The sequence below is a fragment of the Numida meleagris genome, chromosome 1 (genome assembly GCF_002078875.1).
Source record: "Numida meleagris isolate 19003 breed g44 Domestic line chromosome 1, NumMel1.0, whole genome shotgun sequence".
Lineage (NCBI taxonomy): Eukaryota > Metazoa > Chordata > Aves > Galliformes > Numididae > Numida > Numida meleagris.
The window spans coordinates 183,939,632-183,960,050 of NC_034409.1; the positions used below are offsets into that span (position 1 = coordinate 183,939,632).

At 38.7% G+C, this 20,419-nt stretch overlaps 1 protein-coding gene across 4 annotated transcripts in view; it reads right to left on the reverse strand.

Moving 5' to 3' along the window:
• The window catches only part of DEUP1 (deuterosome assembly protein 1), a 62,639-nt gene extending 42,696 nt beyond the window's left edge, over positions 1-19,943 (reverse strand). Inside the window, exons 1-7 of one of the 4 annotated variants that reach the window (XM_021382005.1) lie at positions 19,777-19,943; positions 17,755-17,819; positions 16,241-16,311; positions 9,289-9,460; positions 8,095-8,193; positions 5,685-5,807; positions 2,556-2,669 (exon numbers count right to left, since the gene is read on the reverse strand). In XM_021382005.1, the coding sequence (XP_021237680.1) occupies positions 2,556-2,669; positions 5,685-5,807; positions 8,095-8,193; positions 9,289-9,372 (420 nt within the window). In that variant the 5' untranslated portion in view covers positions 9,373-9,460; positions 16,241-16,311; positions 17,755-17,819; positions 19,777-19,943. The remainder of the gene's footprint in view (positions 1-2,555; positions 2,670-5,684; positions 5,808-8,094; positions 8,194-9,288; positions 9,461-16,240; positions 16,312-17,754; positions 17,820-19,776) is intronic. The other 3 variants (XM_021381998.1, XM_021382017.1, XM_021382011.1) reach the window with 3 other exon arrangements.

The window sequence follows — 20,419 nt, forward strand, 5'->3', positions numbered from 1 at the left end:
TTGATTAAAAGGTGAGTATTACACACTTCATAGCTCAGTTGCTGCAGTAACTGTATTTTTTTGGTATCATTATTGTTAATTTTGTGGAAAAATCATTTGCACATTTCAGAATCTCTGGAAACAGTCTTGCACTCCATTCAGTTTTTTCCTTTTCTTGTACTCATTAAATAATTCTAAAAAGAAAACTTTGGAACATAGGTAATGGTAGTATTTGTGAATTCACAAGCAGTGTGAAGATCCACAATCACTATGGCAACTGTTTAAAAAATTATCTATATGGATCCTTCCACCTGGACACAGCAGCAGTCATCTTTCAGAAGACTGAAATTCAGAATTAGCTGAAAAATGAGACCAAAATACAACCTGAAAACTGTATATCATGTGAAGAGATCAAGTTGAGCAAGAAAACTGAAATAAAAAATAAGTAGTGCTGCATATACTATACTTCCTTGATAAGGACTGCAGAAAGGAATTCTTTCTTTGGACTGCTTTAGATTTCATTGACTATGTCCTCTTGTGCTGGCTGAAATGGACCATAGGCTGCATATTAAATAAAAAGCCTAAATAAGTTGGCAGGTAAATGTAATGTGTGTAGATAAGAAATCAAGGTCCCCCAATGTCTAAGTTATGGAGTTTGACATGCAAGGATGTCAAAGCATCCTGTGAAACAGAAGTGCAAGTCTCCATTTGGAAATCAAAGACCTTACAGAAGAGGAATTGGAGCCAAAGACACAGAATCAATTTATGCTTTAGAAACAATCCATTAAACTTATCATTAATAAACTAGCCTGATGTTACTAGTATGATGTCACAGTTGTGATGAAAGCTGTCTTCAAAGAGAGTTCACTGACAACAGTCCTGTGAACTTCAACAGAAAAATGATGATCATCCTGAGTAGTCTACTTTGACTCGTCTAATTATATAACCAACTCAACATGCACCAGCCAGTAGATTTGTCTAATCAAAGCCCTGTTTTTTTCAGCCACTTGTATGAAAGTTCAGTAACAGCAAAATAGTGCTTTCCACATCAGTAAATGAAACGTAACTGTCATCCTTGGAAATAGTGGATATGGGTAAAGAGTCTCATAGGAACCATTAAGAACACGTTTCACTAGATTAAGATCCAATGAGCTTAGTCCCACTGGAAAAGAGGATTACCAGTTAGCAATGTAATTGGCTTCCCCATGCTTCATTTTGAGCTGTTTAGTAGCCCAAACAATATTTAATTTATTTCTTTAACTTTTTTTTAGACCAGAATAGGTCATCAAGAAATCATTAAATGTATACTTTGTTCTAGAATGGAAATACTAAAAAAAAAATAAAATATGCTGCACCAGTAGGCTATATAATAAAGAACTAAGTGAACTGGCAGGTAAAAAAAGGATCACAAAGCCAACAGTCGACTGAATGGTAATTAAAAGATGAAAAATATGATCGAAAAGGTATAAGTAATCCAAGAAACACCCCTAAGTGGGCTTTTGGAGCAGCACAGAGGGATTCAATTTTCTGTATAAATTAATGTTCATTTATGATCCTCAGATAGTGAGGGATACCTTAGATTTGAGGGAGCTTTATACTTTGACCAAATAGGAGTGATACATACTATCTACAGTGGAAGTTTAATTTCAATAACTTGTCATCACTATTATTGTACAAGGACTGCTCTGAAAGTAACGCTTCCTATATTATTCTGTTGGCCCACCATGTCAGAGTTGAACGTTGGTGGCATGGCAGCAGAGGTTGAACTTTCCCATCATTATTCTGTTACGTTTTGTTGCCATGTGACAGATGGGCAGCAGAGGGGCAGTCTGAGAAAATGGTATCTGACATGGAAGCGTGAAGGAAGCAAAGGTGTGAAATTTAATTTCTCACTGCGGAAAAAATTCCACAGTGACATTCACCAATGCTTACTGAGTGTTTATGGAGACCAAACAGCGGATGTGAGCACAGTGAGGCAGTGGGTGGTGTGTCTCAGTAGTGGTGACAGCGGCAGCAGCTCCCCTCTGCTGGTGCAGATATTCACAAATGTGGCACACACGCTCATGTTCACGGCTGGCAAAAATGCATAGCTATTGGCGGCGAATATGTAGAAAAATAGTGTTCTGCAGCTGAGAATTTGCTCTATCAAATAGTGTTATTGTGCTCTTTGTGCTTCTATCTGTTGTAACTTCCATGGAAATGAATAAGACATTATTTTCAGAGCAACCTACATACGTTAGTAAGTAGCATAGAAAATAAATCTAAGTCCACAGTATATCTGAAAAGTTAAAAAGGAACATGCATTGCTTTTTACAGTTATCTTTAGCAGAAATATCGTAATTTTCATTGTGAGATTTATTTATATTACAAGAGAAAAACAAAATTAAAATAACTGCATGTATCAGTATCTTTCAGTATGGATCTTCTTTACTTAAAATAATGTATCCAAATTATTTTTTTACGTTTGCTGTAAGCTTAGGAGTGTTTAGATTTTAAAACATACGTAAAAATGACTCCAGCTGAACAGCTTATTTAATTTCCAACTTCCTTCTAAAGAAGGAAGGTAGAACTTTTACCTGAAACAAATTACATTTCTCAGACAATAATTTTTGCTGAGCATCTAAATAACTGAGATGATTTTGGCAGATTGTCCCTTTCTTATCCCATTCTCTTGATTTTGCTTTAAATTCCTGAAAGACAGCAAAACAAAGTTACTGAGCAGAGGGAAAATTACTCTTTTTCCTTAATCTAAATAATTCATTAATTCTATCGTTCTAAGAAAAGCATAGTTTCATAGTTAATACATGACCTTTCCATAATTTTGGTAAAAAGTAAAAAACCCAGTGATGTAAAACAGCCATCCTGCCACACGCCACCCCCTCTGGAAAAAAATAAAGGCTGTTAATCTGAAAAACTTGGGTGGTGAACATAATAATTAAATAGAAATGATAAAGAATTTAAAATCGCTTCCATGGCTGCATGGCTGTACACCTTAGAGCTATGACTATAAAACACCAATTTGGTTGGATGGTGGGTAGCTCCTGTGACCTTAAAGTAAGAGTAATCAGCAGGGGATCAAAACCTTAACATTCAGTCAAATGTTTTGAGTGCTTTTTTTGTGGTTCTTTTTCTTGAACGAACAAACAGCAGCTACAGTGAATAAATTTTACTACTTGTTCTCTGCTCAGTTGCTGCTTCTGGATTTTTTTCCTAAGTTCACCTAGTTTGAACAAAAACTTTTTTAACAAAGCTTATTACAATCAGGTTTTGCTAATACTACTTTTGTATTTGTGTTCATACTTATATATAAATATAATTGTTTTGTATTTACATACATGTATTTGTATTGATCTATATTTGTATTTATATTCCTATTTACACTGTTTGAATTTTTTCTTATATCATTTCAGATCTTGTATAGTTCTTGTCACAACTGACTTTAAAGGCAATATTCTACAAATAAGTGGGAGAGCTCCACATCTAATAAAGTTCTTGCTCTTCTTGTTTGGATGAGCAGTTAGCAAAATTACGGCATACTGTTTCATACACTGAAAAGCAAGACACTCTTATAAGCCTTAATAAAACCTGCTTTTTTCACAATTGAAACGTTGGTCCCAAAAAGGGAGATGAGTTTTTATAATTATCTTAAACTGACTCATTATTCTAATGCACACACACACACACAGAGAAAAAAGCTACTGAAACAAAATCAAATGCTTTTCAACATAGATTAATACAAGTCCTAGCTTTCATAATATCTGCTTTGGTTTGTTAAATGAACAAAAATCTTGCAGTTTCACAAAACGCCACACAAGCGGAGTTTCAATCTGCTAAATGTGGACTGCAAGTTTAAGGCCTTATTAAAGGACTGCTGAGTTTAGTAGATTTTCAACACTGATCATTTCCTAAATACTAGAATTTCCTGTATATATTCCAAGCAATCATTTTTCATACTGCGTAATTAATCAAACGATAGAATTGTGTTACATTATTTTCTCATGTTAATCTTGAAAGAGGTCATTCTCAAATTAGCTGGATCAGACAGTTTCAAAGTAGTGATATATTTAGTCGATTATAAATGTATAACCCATTTTTTGTTCTGGTAGTGGCAGATGTTGGTAGCTATGCTGAAATCCAAAGCTTAGCAAATTTTCTGATGATAAAGACTCTTCCATGTGGAAGAGACATCATTTATGTGTTATGTAAAGTGACCTGAAGGTGGCAGGAGTTCCTCCTATATTTTACTTCGTAACAGAAAAGATAGGCAAGATCAAAATAAAGATCCTAAAATGCTGCTTAATTGCTATTTAAGTATGACAGGATTTGAAATCTATCAGCTCTTAAGTTTTCATTTGTGGAGTTCTCCAAGTGTTAAATTGTCTACCATCATAAATCTACATAAATCTAAATCACGTCTTCACAATGCTTAAAAGTAAAGCAACTAGCTCACACTTAGTTTCCACTGGTCTTCTTTTGCTTACTTTCCCAGTAACCCAGAACCCAGGTCAGTAAATGCTTGAAGCACACATTACTTTTTTCTTATGATCTCTGCAAATGACGTCCAGAGAAAACATTGATTTTTTTTTTTCTGATCCTTCTGTGCTACATCAGACTAGAGGATAAACTGTTCTCCCAGTGTAGGGAACACTCAGTTTAATAATCTCCTCTCCAAACAGAATCTGAACCAGAATCTCCTCGTGTTAATTTTCTACATAATAAACTATGCATTGTTTTTCAACAGTTTTTGGAATTTCTCTCCTTGAAGTTGTTTCATTTTGCAAAGAAATGTGCTAGCTAAGTAAGAAAGAAGGAAAAATTGGTAGAGCTAGAGATTACATTGCTCAGTCCCATGCTTCTGTGCCAGTGAATGCACCCATAAGAGTATTAGAGGAGAAGCTGCCAGGTACAATCACACTCTATAGACACCAATTTTCTGTGCTGGGTAACTCTCCTATTGGCTCAGTAAATATTTAATTATTCCACAGATCATAATGCAACTTCAAACTCTTGAGAAGTCAAGGCCAGGAATTCTGATTAGAGATCAGCATCTCATTGTATCCAAGAATAAGTCAGCTAAAATCCCTTCTGTATTTGGCTGAATAGAGAATATGACTGAATCCTATCCTCAGCATCACATATGATCTAGTTCCCTATCAATATGCTGGATCCTGCAGACTGTATTTTTAAGTGCCTTATCCTTGCTAATGTGTGACCTGGGGAATCTAGGTACTGAAGTCAAAGCTGTGGATTGCCTCAGACGTGTAAGTGCTGACAGGATATGTGTATAACAAGCAGTTTTTCAATCCTAAATCCTTACTCTATCTAGCCCTAGACAATAAAAGTTGTCCTGAAGTCTATACGACTTACATTAATGGTAGGTATCATGTGACAAAATCTTGCACATGTAAAAGCTCTCATGCCTGAACAGATGATACTATCTAGTACACATACAGGAAGCAAAATTTATTTATTGTTATGTTTATGAAAGAAATGATGTATATTAACTTGTAAAACTATTAACAAAACCAATAAAACTTCAGTGAAAGAACAAAACCTGAATACCAAACTACGCACCTTTTCTTGCCAGAGCAAGAAAATTATATAACTTCTGTAGGAGAATCAGAAACTTAGAGTTTACAACTGTAACCAAGATATTAATTCTAGAGGCATACTAAAAATACAATATGTTAACAAGATATTCTTACCTCCAGTTTCTTGTTTAAATTGCTCCGTTCAAATGGTGTCTCTGGGCTTTCCTTACGTTTTTCTCTACTTTGACAGTTTTTTTGTTTTAATAGCTTTTCATAACTGCGTGTCAACTTCGAAAACTAAAAATGAAAGCAGATGGGAACATTCAGAATCTGTCAAGGATGACTACGTGAACAAAGTTCTCTTTAAACTAGAATTGCCAACTGCAAGTTCAACATTCTAATAGTCAATCAATACTATAAAGAATCATTTAATAAAATGAATTTCTTAGAGATAAACTAAGCTCTCACTTACATGTAAACTAAAATTTCATATAGGTTCATTTGACAACTACTTAATTATGCTGAAGATTTTTATGGCACCATTACCCATAGTGTCATTTCCCCCAGTGCTTACGTGAAATTTTTACACTTGTTTACTGCCATCTTGTGTTAACAATTTTAAAGGGTGCTTCACCAACCAGAATGAAGGATTATCACTAACATATTTTAGGCTTGCACGTTTCTTTTCTATCTATGAAGATATCTATTTCTATCTATTTCTACGAAAACTGTTGAAATGTTATGCATGGGCTGATTGTTTTCTTCTGGAATCGTGGAGTTCCTCAGAGCGTCTTTGAGAATTAGACCCCAAATACTGTTCTGCCTATTGATCTTGCTATGAAAGCATGGCTTAGGAGTCAGAGGCAAAGTCGGGAAGGTCTCAGCAGAAATACCAGCTTCTTCAGAAGTGTGGTCACTCTGAAAAGTTTGCTATTCTACATGAGTCTGAGGAGGACTTCGCTACTCAGAGTTCGAAAGAGCTGCCTTTGAATGCTTAGACGTTTCACCTGCCTCAAATTCTCATACACTGAAAGGAATTGCATTCCAGGGGTGTTCAATTCCCTCCATCGATTCTAAAGAGAGCATGACGTAGCTCAGACTTAGACATTAAACTCTAAATGCACTTAGTTGCTGGAGTCCTCAGAGCAAGAACGGATTCTCGTTCTTTTGCTGAAGGTTTTCTGTCATTTTCAAAATGAGAGTAACTAAGTATTACTACAGGAAAAAAAAAAAAACCAAACCAAAATAAAAAAACAACAAAGGAAGAAAACAATAAAGATGAATCTCTAAAGTTTTTGCTATTTAATTATGACAAAATGCTGTACATTTGAATGAGTGCAACAGTGTGGTGTAAGAGTTTTGGGTTACCTATAAGGAATTATTTCTCTAATACAAAAAAATAGGTTTTACTGCAGTCAACAGGCATATAATCAAGTCTGTGGGAATGTTGCTCATTAAACAGTTGCTTTTATTAGTATAAAAGGTAAAAAGCACCAAGGACCTCAGAAGTGTTATCACAGAGAAATTTGTTCTGAATAGCCTAAACATTATTAGAGAGAGCTAGAAAAAGCAACCCTTTCTATTTCTATCAAGATTAGGAAGGAACAAAAATTGCAAGGGATTTTAGGAAAACATCTGCACAGAAAGATACAATGATGTAAATATCAACACACTGTTTGTGCAAAACTAAATTGCAGCTCTTAAGAACATACATTGTAGAAGGAGGTATAATGCTCAAGTGAAGATAAGAACCAAAAGAAGGGAGACAAAGGAAACATAATCTTAAAAATAAATTCTACATTTATTGGCTTCATGGATTGTGGATGATAAGTGTTATCACCTCTAAATGAAAATAATGATTCCCAATATAAACAATTTAAGAATTCTATGGTAAGTGTGATGACTGGAAAATTTTAATTATAACGCTAACTCTCTGGTAGGAGAATTCAATGAAGGAAACAGCAGAACAGCAGGAAAAACAATGTAGAGATGTGGACGTGAACCTGTTCAAAACTGAGAATCAAAATAGATTGAAATTTGTTAAGGATCTGAATTCATAACTGCAATGAAAAATAATGGAGAGCAAAAGCACAGACACAGAGCAACACATAAATAAAGCCAAAGCGACTCCACAGTGCCAGGCTACACTAGTTTTAATGCTATGTTTCCTTATGGAAAGTTATCAGATGTCTTTAATAATCCCTTTAAACCAGTCAAACAAAAACCAGAAAAAAAACTATAGCAGAGTAGTAGCAAGAGCAGTTTAAATCTTAAAATTTTTAATGCGCGTCCAAATCTTATTAGCATGAATCTAATTATATGTTTTATTCATTCACCAAGGTTTTAGGTTATTTGTCCATAGTCAGAAAATTAAATACTTGTCTTCACATCAAAATCCATCCAGAGAGCTTGTACATGTCAGTACAGTAAAGACAGTGGGGCCAGGTTTGAAGCTACAGTCGGCATCATTTGGATTACACAGCTCAACCTATTCCCAAATCCATAGAGGTGTGTCTATACCATTAGGCACATATAAGTTTTTCATAATGAAATCAGAAAATAACGAAACTGATATTTTTCTTACTTGAGATTTAAGCGCACAAAGCTGAGTTTCATAATTCTGAGCCATTTCATTGTTAGTTTTCTGTAAGTTTTCCAGTTTCTGACAAAGCAGTTCCACCTGCAGTTAGAAACACACCACAAAGCCAGACAGCAGCAACATCAAATTGAAGATTTTATAGCAAAACGTAGAATTGTATATTATGTTATGAAACAATGATAACACCGTATGAGTCTGTCATGAAAGGTCCTTTAACGAAACATTTCTGACCCAAGTATATAAGTGAGCTGCTGTGCCCCAGCATAAGAATTTTGCTTGAATTGTTTACATCTTGAATTATCTGAGATTTCCACAGAGATACGAGAAATATGACCACGAGCACACATGACACCTATGTTTTTCTGGAGAGACAGCTGGAAGCTAGTTGCAATAAGCTAAAATATTTCAGATAACATCTGTGTATGGGCAAATAGATCGATGCTGTAAGGACTGACCAGCTGAATTATCCTCCTGGCTCCTCTGACTGCAGTGACAAAGGGCAAGTTGCTGTAATTGCTTGTTAGGGAGAGATATATCCTTTTCAAGACTCCCACTGGCACGTAGCTCACAGGAGGACACCCACATGTAAACACCTAACTTCAGGTGTCTTGCACTAGAGCTGAATGTCATGCCAGGATTCACCAATACATCTGAATGAATATTCAGCAGACATGACTTAAAGTACAGGTGATGTCAGATCCGCTGGTGCCTTCAGTTTGATAAGCAATTCTAAATGGTAATACAGTTCAAATCTTAACTATTATTAATAAAATTAACATTCAAAGCCAGTGCAGCATGTAAAATGACAAAAATGGAGTATAAACATGAATTACAAAGACATAATTTTGTCAAACTTTTGGAACTGCATTTTTCCATTTAAAATCTCTGATTAAACTAGAAAAAAAAAATCAAATTGTCCTTTCAAAGTTAAACTGAGAATATTTGATTTAGACTTTAAGGAAATAAAAGAAGTATGGGACTTTGAATGAGATTTTTACAGTCACTTCTCAGAACAGAAGCCCACTTTGAAACAAAATAGCAAGGACAATTTGTGACCTCTAAAGAGTTCGATATTTTCACATGACAGAACACACAAGCCTACTTACAGAGCACTGTGATCACACTATTAACTTCCTCACAGGATATATACTTTTTTAGAGATCTGATATTTTCAAATACCTCTTGACCTTTTTGATCCAATTTGCTTTGGGCACTTGCTAATTCTTGATGCTGGATATCCATCTGTGCTTCAAAAGCTTTCATCTTCCTTTCCCATTCTACTTTCTTGCTGTTTACTATGATGTCAACTTGATGCACTAAATCCTGAAGTTCGGCTTCACATGAAGAGGCTCTAGTAACAATAATAATGAGAAATTTTATTATTTTTTTAAATACAGAGTAAGGGAGAAAACAAATTTGTAATTACATTGCTAAGACTTCATTTTACTTCTGATGGAAATAGCCATTTTTCAACATCAGAAAGAAAAGAAATGGAGAAGTTACGTGATGCCTTCCGAAGTTAAATTGTAAGTTTGCCTGAGGTCCAAACCAGAATATTTAGCACATTCCTGACTTTTTGCCTAGCATAAATACTGTTTCATATCCTCTCGCTCTTTCAGGGACAAGCTGTTGTACGAGCATAAGTTAAGTAGAAATTATCCAGGCTGAAACCTCGAAGGTAGTAGGAGAATATCCAGTAGCTCATGGGCACAGGACTTGCTATTAAGGGTTGAGTAATGATGGAAGTAGAGTTTACTGGAGGAAGTTATTAAACATCTAGCTTGCAAGCTAGTTACTATTCTTGATTGCTAGTTCAACATTTACACTCTATTTTCCTAATCTCGTTGTGGAAAATGGACTTAAATAAAAAGACTTCTATAATACTACTCAGGTTTAATACTACCAAGAAGCAGAGAAATGAGGGCATTTTGCAAATGCCTTCATCTTGGGGAGGCCAGAAACATTAGAATTTTTCCAAACTTAGGAGGTTAAATTTTGATTACGTCCCTCATAGTACAACTTCACTGTCAGTGATGGAATATTTTTTGCATTGCTGCTTTAGGAATATGATGTGTCATAAGGAACAAAATAATGGTGTCTGGTTAATATATGAAATATCAGCAACTGAAAGCAGTCAAAGCTGCTTTTAATTACCCTCTTATCCCTATATGGGAGCAGTATTAAAAAAAAATTGGACATTGGACAGCGTCAAGCTGTTTAAATCAGATGGTATTCACCATTTAGCAGACGTAAAAAGCATCTGAACTTTAATATGCAGCCTTCTTAATTCCATATAAATTCAAACTTTGTATTTGATAATAAATATTAGTAAAAAAATGAAATAAGAAAGATATATATTATAACATATTTGGTTATGGATACTTTCTTTGCAAGAAATTGCACAATTTTTTCAGCACTCTAAAAATTTCTATTTGTAGAAATGACTGTTTTACATCTCCATTATACAGTTCTGCTGGGTATATGAGATTTTTTCCATAAGTGTTTTCGAGACTTCATTGCCCAATAAACTCAATTGTTTTATGAACTGGGGGTTTCTTTTCATCTGTGAATTTACAGCTGGTATTTCAGAATGGCAACCTCTTTTAAAGTCAGGATCTTTCTAGAACTCATGGATCTATTCAAATTTGGGTGAAATATTCCAGTTAGGAAAAGGACAATATAATTAAATAAAACTCTTTCTTGAAATGCTTCCGACGATTTTATTTTTCTGACTTACTGCTTTGTATCCATTTAAGATAAGATTCTAGTGTTTCAGGAAAAGATAGAGAAGACAAAGTAAATTCTTTCCTAATTCCTCTCCATAAAATAAAAGGGGGAATTTTATTCCATTAACACTTAGAGCTATTTTTGGACTGCTACAAAGACTGAGCTAAAGTGGCATTTATCTCACTGAAGTGAAAGGAGATCTTTCACTAATTGTTTTTAACCAGTGAGTAATGCATTGCATTTTTAAACTTTCGAGGCACAGCATCTCATTCATTTCCTTTCCTGTAAATATCTACTTTCCACACATTTTTTTTAGTGGCATCTGTTATCTATACATTCCTTTCTCATATTAGTTAATAATTTTTTTCTTTTTTTACTTTTTTTTGTAGCTTTCTAGTACCTTTCTTTTTTCCTATTCTTCTTTTAATTAAAGGTTTTTATATGTTTGTTTGTTTGAATAAGAGATAATATTTATAATTTACCCCCATATACAGCTTATGACTTTCTTTAGATCTATCTTTATCTTATCTTTGTCACGTATTGGGAAGTATCGAAATGTGTCATCAGTAGCCACTGAAATCTTAATCATAGAATGAATCATGGAATGGCCTGGGTTGAAAAGGACCATAATGATCATCGAGTTTCAACGCCCCTGCTGAGTGCAGGGTTGCCAACCACTAGACCAGGCTGCCCAGTGCCATGTCCAGGCTGGCCTTTAATGCCCCCAGGGATGGGGCATCCACAACCTCCTTGAGCAACCTGTTCCAGTGCCTCACCACTCACTGTGTGAAAAACTTCCTAATATCTAACCTAAACCTCCGCTGTATTAGTTTAAAACCATTCTCCCTTGTTCTATCACTATCCACCCATGTAAACCATCATTTCCCCTTCTGTTTATACACTTCCTTCAAGTATTGGAAGGCCACAATGAGGTCTCCCCGGAGCCTTCCCTTCTCCAAGCTAAATAAGCCCAGTTCCCTCAACCTTTCCTCATAGGAGAGGTGCTCCAGCCCTCTGATCATCTTGGTCACCCTCTGAACTTGTTCCAAGAGCTCCATGTCCTTCCTGTGCTGGGGGCCCCAGGCCTGGATGCAGTACTCCAGATGGGGCCTCACAAGAGCTGAGTAGAGGGGGACCACCACCTCCCTCTCCCTGCTGGCCACTCCTCTTTTAATGCAGCCCAGAACATAGTTGGCCTTCTGGGCTGCCAGCGCACACTGCTGGCTCATGTCCAGCTTCTCGTCCACCAACATCCCCAAGTCCTTCTCCGCAGGGCTGCTCTCGAGGAGTTCTTCTCCTGGTTTGTATAAATACCTGGGATTGCCCCGGACCAAGTGCAGCACCTTGCATTTGGCCTTGTTGAACCTCATTAGGTTCACATGGGCCCACTTCTCCAGCCTGTCCAGGTCCCTCTGGATGGCTTCCCTTCCCGCTACTGTATCGACTGCACTGCTCAGCTTGGTCTCGTCTGCAAACTTGCTGAGGGCGCACTCGATTCCATTGTCCATGTCATTGATAAAGATGTTGAAGAGCACCGGTCCCAAGACTGAACCATGGGGGACGCCATTGGTGACCGGCCTCCACCCTGACATAGAACCACTGATCACAACCCTTTGGTTGTGAGCAGCCAACCAGTTCTTAACCCACCAAACAGTCCATCCTTCAAATCCATACCTCTCCAATTAGGAGAGAAGGATGTGGTGAGGGACCCTGTCAAAGGCTTAATCTTATCTTGGCCATGACAAAAAAAAAAAAAAAAAAATCTCATTTAAAATCCTCAAATTACTTCTTTTAGTGGTATTATCTCATCATTATGAAAATTTCTACAATTTCCCTCTGCAATGATTTAGAGATTAGTGTATTCAATTACTGCTGTATCTACAAGAAAGTACAAATAAATCACATTGTGTTTTTTTTCTTCAGTATCACCTGTCTTCCTCTTAACTCAGTAGACTGTACTATTACTAAACATCTGTTTGCTCTTCACTTTTTTGTCTGTCACATTGCCTATTTATTGTACAATTGAAGTTTAATCTAAATTTAATTTCAGTTTCCTCATACTGCTGCAAAATTTTCAAGCCTCTTATTATTTTTATTCTTTTGTTTATAAGTCTGCGTTGAATTTCCTGTTCATAAAACCAGGAATTGTATTCTTTCATAAATTTGATAATCTAAAATGGTGACAAAATGTATTGTAATCTTTTACTTTTCACTATAGTATATTTAGCTGTCTGATAAGCATCTCTTCTCTTAAAATAATCTGAGTGGTGTCATCGTTTTGACTTTTGCCATATTCTATTTGCCTCTTAAAAATATTATCTCAACTAATCTTTCTAAAAATAAGTAAAAGAACAATAACTGGTGACTATTTAATTTATACAGGCTTAAAAGTTACCAGCTCTCTTGACTGCATATGGTACATACAGCTGTGTGGCAAATGCCTTTATGATTGCCTATCAGTGTGCAGTCATTCTAATATCTCTATGGCATGATAGTCCGAAAAAGTGAGCATAGCTACTTGCTTTATTAATTCTTTACCATTTCCTAGCTCTCTTTCCTCTCCTTCCAAGTGTAGCCATCAATCAATAATTTATGAAATAATTGCCATAGAGGTGGTCACACAGAGACAAAAGCCAGTGTAGGATCTGTATAATGTAGCAGCAACCTGCAAGAGGGTTAATGACAAAGTACACAGAAGTGGACATGTAACCACTCAGTCCTAAGGGGTGCTGGTGAAGATTTCAATATCCAAAATTAGCACAGGATGCCGTTTTGTGTCAAGTACATTGCAATCTGGCAGATTTTTTTGGAATGGACACTGCAATCAAGAATGTGCCAAGTAACTAGGAACTGTATTTTAGTAGAATCCGACTAATCAGACACAAACTGAACCATGCACTCAGAGGTAATATTGTGTTAGTTTCAGCTGGGACAGAGTTGGTTTTTTCCATAGTGTCTGGTATGATGCTATGTTTTGGTTGCAGGAGAAAAGTAGCGTTGATAACACACCAATGTTTCTAAGCAGTGTTGTAAAGAGCCAAGACCGTTCCAGTTTGTCATCTCCTACTAGTGAATGGCTGGGGGAGGTACAGGGAGCTGGGAGGGGACAGAATCGGGACAGCTGACTTAAACTGGCTAAAGGGATATTCCACACCATATGACGTCATATGGAAGTTCATCTCACTCTCTTCCGTTGCTCAGGGGGCTAGCTGGGCATTGGTTAGTGGGTGGTGAGCAATTGCTTGTGCATCACTTGTTATATACGTACATATATATATATTTGTCATAACTATTACACTTTTCCTTTTCTCTTAGTAAATAATTTTATCTCAACCCACGAGTTCTACATTATTTTTTTTTTCCCCCAGTTCTCTCTCCCACCCCACTGGGAAATAGGGGGAGTGAGCGAATGACTGTGTGGTGCTTAGACACCTGCCAGATTAAACCACTACATACCCCTAATGCCAGCAAGCCTTCAGCTTCTGAGCATGCTGCCAGCACCCCACTGAAGAGCAGTACGCGTACTCACACGTTCTTCTGCTGTAAATGACTACACAAAACATGCCTTAATATAAGCACACACTTTACTCCTGGTAGTTGGTGCCAGTATCTCAAGGAAACATTAGTATTTCTTCCAAGTTAACAACCTGGTTCAAAATAACAAATGCACTGGATAAAAATGTCCCTGCTGTAAATGTTTCTGGTAATCCTTCTCTTTCTCACTGTTCAGCCAGCTCCCTGTCTGCCCTCCTGGTGCCTGTACAGACACACCAAAATCCCATCTGTAGGTTCTGCTAGGAGTGAAGCACTGGCCCCACACATTCTGTGTTCCATATCTTGCATGCTCAACTTCTGAATGCAGTGCACTAAGAAAAAAAGTTCCTTAACATGGAAATATGTTTGCTGAGGTTTTTTGGTGCTTTAGAGGTGCGTATGTTACAATTACGACAATTATTACAGAAATTCAAATCCTAGAAACCTTAACATTATCAATATTAAGCAAGGAAATGTTTTATAAATACTTTAAAAAATCTTAATGGCTTTTAATGTTAAAACTGTTAGCAATGTTATTTTAAAATTTAGTATCATTCATAGAACATAGGAACAAAAAGGCAAGCAAGTAGTACAGCATGATGTACAAATCGGAAGACAAAAATGCTTCCCTCCCACCCCCAAATGCCTGAAACCCACTTCAAATTAGCGCTCATGATACAGCAAACTTTAATTCCCTCTGGATACCTCCACTACTGGGGGAGACATAAATTTGGATTTTAAAAACAGAAGTTGAAGAGGTACTGCATCAGAACTATCTTTCATTTGATGCTACTGTATAAGGACCTCTGCCTTTCTACCCTCATGTATTTCAGCCCAGAGGAGAAGGATTTGGGGATGGCAGTTGATTAAAGACTCAACATGAGCTGGCAATGTGTGCTATGCTACCCAGAAGGACAACTGCATCCTGGGCTGCATCAAGAGAAGTGTGACCAGCAGGTGGAGGGAGCTGATTCTGCCCCTCTACTGTGCTCTCGTGAGACCGCTGGGGAGGGACATTTTATAAAGGCATGTAGTGACAGGATGAGGGGAAATGGCTTTAAACTGGAAGAGGGTAGATTTAGACTAGATATGAGGAAGAAATTCTTTACTGCGAGGGTGGTGAGACACTGGAACAGGTTGCACAGAGAGGCTGTGGATGCCCCTTTCCTGGAGGCATTCAGGGCCAGGCTGGATGGGGCTGTGAGCAACCTGGTCTAGAGGGAGGTGTCCCTGCCTATAGCAGGGAGGTTGGAACTAGATGATCCTCAAGGTCCCTTCCAACCCAAACCATTCTATGATTCTATGATTGCCAGGTGGCAACATGTCAGGGAACCATGAGCAGGGACTCTACCATCTGATTTTAGCCTTCATAAATTGGTACTCTATTTTTGTGCATCATATGGATTATCTAAACATTGCTGTGCAAGTGCAAATGTGATCTCCAGCCTGGACCATCGGATTACCATTCCAGATCCGCCATGGCTCACATCTTTTCCTCTCGGGCTGTTTCACCTATCCTTTTGAGATCAACTCCCACGAGACAAGTTCTGCAGCTGTTTGCAGCATGCAACAATCATTGCATGTTTCATGAACCTAGAACTTCCAGTATAGAAAATGGACATGTTGAAGGAAAAAATCCCATATGAAGCAGCTTCTCAGTCTCACTCTTTTCTCCTTCTCATTGTGGTCTGCTTCCTTACCTAGATCCTTTAGGTACATCCAAGTAGGTGTACCTTTTTAGTTCATCCTGTCAGTGTCCTTTAATTACTCACTTTGCTGACAAATACAAAAGTGTGTATGACCATATTTATCCAAATGTGCAAAACCTAAGTAGAACAATGTAAACAAATATTTCCCTCTTGAGCAGTACCTTCATTAGATCTTGATCCTTAACCCAGCTTCTAGAGCCAGCATTAATGCATTTTCTCTTCTTAAGAGCTGCTTTAGAAATAGAAAAGTTTTAAGCTGTCTACAATACAGCACTCCATTAGTAACCCTTTAACCCTGTATATGAACTGCAATTGATTTATTTAACAATTTTTAGCCATAAACTGTCATAGATGTGTGGATGGATAATTTGTGACTTATGAGTTCTTGCAGATGTGACATAACTGTCATGACTTCTACCCCATAATTTAACCCTTTTTCCAAAATTTAAAGCTATCTGCATTATTTCTGCAGTACCGTCAGCACAGATAGAAACGTTACTCTCTCATTGGATGTGTACCCTAGACTAAACTTCCAGATTCTTTGTATTGTTAATGGAAATAAATAGCTATCTAGAACATCTGTTTTACAATGGGACAAATCACTCTCTAGATCCACCTACAATGGCCTGAAATTTCATGTACGCCAATTACAACTATGGACCTCAATTCTTAAGATGGCCTTTTGATTTGTTAAAGTAGTATCCAAAGAATAACAATGTTTTGATCTTTTTAAAATTTGAGTTTTTATGAGACCGTATTTACCAGTTGTCAACTAACAAGAAGAATGGCCCTCAAAGCCAAAAAGGAGCCGTGTCGTTCAGAATATACCTTAATGCAGCATGCTACTTTTTTCCATTATGAAAATTGCATGAATCATTCTTCAGTACAACTGAGCATGCTTTCAAATCATATTAAAGGTTTCTTTAGCTAGAAAAAAGTGTGGGTGAATACATGTGTTTCTATTACTTTAAGAAGTACTTTTACACTTAATACGTGCCATATTAGCTAGACTGCTTCTTGATAATAACGATATAAGAAACCATTTGATATGACATATGGGGAAGTGCTCTTTATCTTGCTGTGTTTTCCTTGAACAGCCTGGATGATATGAGGCCCTGCATCAAATCCCACCCATGATTTGTGCTCTACTACATATTTTTTTAGATTAAAACAACTCAATTTGGATGATAAGGAAGAAAGATGACTGTGTTGGGAAGAAAAGTGAGCTTAAAACTTGGCAGAACAATTTTGGTTATTGTATGTGAAAAATAGAACTACAGCTTGAACAACCAATAACCTTGTTTCTAATAGTTTTGAATGTTGTAAGTGCTGTGATATTTAAGTTTATATTGCTGTATCCTAGCAACTTCAATAACTTCTGAAGACCATGCAAAACGAAATTCCTTAACATTTTAATAAAACCCCACTTCCACTGTTTTCTTTTGTTTAGATACGCAGATTTTAAAGATTTAAATTAATAAAAGTAGATAATTAAAGCTCTAAACTGTGTTGTATTAGTTATCAGTAACCCCTTTGCATCTTGCACAAAAAGGATTCAAATAAATTGTAAAAGAATGTTTGCTTCTGAAGTCATTTGTATTTTATCTTACATCCTTAATAAACCCATCGAATTCAATTCTATTATGCATTCAACCCCCAGATAGTTTTTACTTACTTAGTGAGAGCCTGTTCCTGAAATACTTCTAAGCCCTGCTCCATAGTACTGAATGTCTTGTTAACCTGTTGGAACAACAAAAATCATATAAATCAGATTCTCTCAAGTGCACCTGTACAGAGCAAAGCAGTGCATACTGGATAGTTCAGTGCTTTCCTTTCAGTTTCTGTGATTCTTCCACTGCAAACAACAGGAGAAGGGAAATGATTACAGACTGCAATGGGTAGCATGAAAGCTTCAGGAGTAAGTTGAGCTCTGTCAGCAGCTCATCCACTTGGTGCAGCAGTGAGATAGTAGAGGTGCTGCTGGCTTGAGGATAGCCTTGGATTTCCACGAGGAAGAGTTTGGCTTGGATCATTCTCTGCTTGTGGTATCAATGATTTGCTCCAAAACACATGAATGTAAATTTGCCACAGATTCATGGGTGCAGTCAGCAGCCATTTCTCCACTGCCATAGCGCAGAAGTCAAACTCCGTACCTTCATAATTAAGTTATACTGGGCTGTAATTGCACTCAAACACATTTTTGGACTCACAGTGACTATCTGCTCCCTTGCACTGTGAATGCAGCATGGAGACACACAGCACTCAAGCACCTTGGTGGCAAGGACAGGTCAGAATCTGATCCTGGGAACAACCTGGGTCTGTGGGTCTGAAGGAATAGGGACCTGGAGAAAGCCTGGCTGCGTGCAAGGACAGGAACCTGCCACAGACTCTCAAGAGTATGGATATCAGCACATGCAGGTGTGTGGACACCACTCCATGGCACGTGAGGCACAGGAGCTCTGATTCCACAGAGGATGGCCACATGAGGTGACACACGTACAGGATCACCATCCTTGGATCCACTGGGGAACCACAGAATCATTAAGGTTGGAAAAGACCTCTAAGATCACCTAGTCAACCCAAACCCATCCCCACCATGCCCACTCACCTTGTCCCTCAGTGCCACATCTCCACGGTTCTTGAACATCTCCAGGAACAGTAACTCCCCCACCTCCCCGGGCAGCCTGTGCCAGTGCCTCACCACTCTTTCTGAGAAAAAATTTTTCCTAATACTCAACCTGAACCTCTCCTGGCACAACTTAAGCCCATCACCTCTCATCCTATCACTGTTACATGGGAGAAGAGTACTTCTGTACTTGGCACTGGTGAGGCCCCACCTCGAGTACTGTGTTCAGTTTTGGGCACCTCAGTATAAAAATGACATTGAGGTGCTGGAGCAGGTCCAAAGAAGGGCAGCAAGGCTGGTGAAGGGCTTGGAGAATATGCCCTACGAGGAGAGACTGAAGGAACTGGGGCTATTTAGTCTGGGAAGGAGGAGGCTGAGGGGAGACCTCATTGCTCTCTTCAAATACCTGAAAGGTGATTGCAGTGAGAGCAGGGCTGGTCTCTTCTCACTGGTGACAGGTGACAAGACAAGGGGAAATGGCCTCAAGCTGCGCCAGGGGAGGTTTAGGTTGTATATCAACCTTTCCAGAAAAGGTTGTTAAGCACTGGAACAGGCTCCCCAGGGAGGTGGTTGAGTCACCATACCTGAATGTGTTTAGAAAGTGTGTGGATGTGGTGCTCAGGGACATGATTTAGCGATGGGTTGTTAGAGTTAGAGTAGTATGGTTAGATTTTGGTTGGACTTGATGATCTTTAAGGTCTTTTCCAACCTGAGCAATTCTATAATTCTATGATTCTAAGAGGCTGACCGCCACCTCACCACAACCTCCTTTCAGGGAGTTGTAGAGGGCATTAAGGTCTCCCCTGGGCCTCCTCTTCTCCAGGCTCAATAAACCCAGTTCCCTCAGCCACTCCCTGTAAGACTTGTGCTCCAGACCCCTCACCAGCACCTGAGGTGACACAGGGACAGGACCAGTTGTGGCTGCACAAAAGACCTGCACCTGAGGTGACACAGCAGCAGCTGTGGCTCCAAGAGGGAGCAGCACCTGAGGTGACCCAAGCACCGTGGAATTGTCGGGCCGGGACTCACGGGCACTGGCGGAGCTCCCCGGACCCTCAGCAGACCCCTTACCTGCCGCTCTCTTCTCGGCGCTCCCTCTGCACCCTCAGTCTCTGTGGCCGCAGCACAGCTCCTCGGACCGGTCACTCCGGCGCCCCCATCCCGCCCCAGCTCCCGCCCGCCGCCCTCCCCACCCGCTTCGCCCCGCGGCCGTTGTGCACAGCGCCGGGCGGCTTCGGCCGTCGCCGCGGCAACGCGGGGCGAGGCGGGAGAGCGAGCGGTGGCCGTGACGGGAGCGGCGGGAGGGCCGCGCGGGACAGAGCCGGGGCAGAGCAAGCTATGGATTATGAACAGTGTTTTTAAAATGAAAGATTAAAATAAAAGTATATGCAGAATTTCAAGAAAGTTCGTGATGAAGTCGGCTTATGTGGACTTTAACGAAGCCTTTGACTCTGTTCCACAGTATTCTCCTGGAGAAGCTGCAGCCTGTGGCTGGAACGGGTCTGCTCTTCCCTGGATAAAGAACTGGCTGGAGAGCTGGGCCCAGAGAGTGGTGGTGAATGGAGATACATCCAGCTGGCGACCGGTCACGAGTGGTGTTCCCCAGGGGTCAGGACTGGGGCCTGTCCTGTTCAGCATCTTTATTGATGACCTGGATGAGGGCATTGAGAGCACCCTCAGTACATATGCAGATGACAACAAGCTGGCAGGAAGT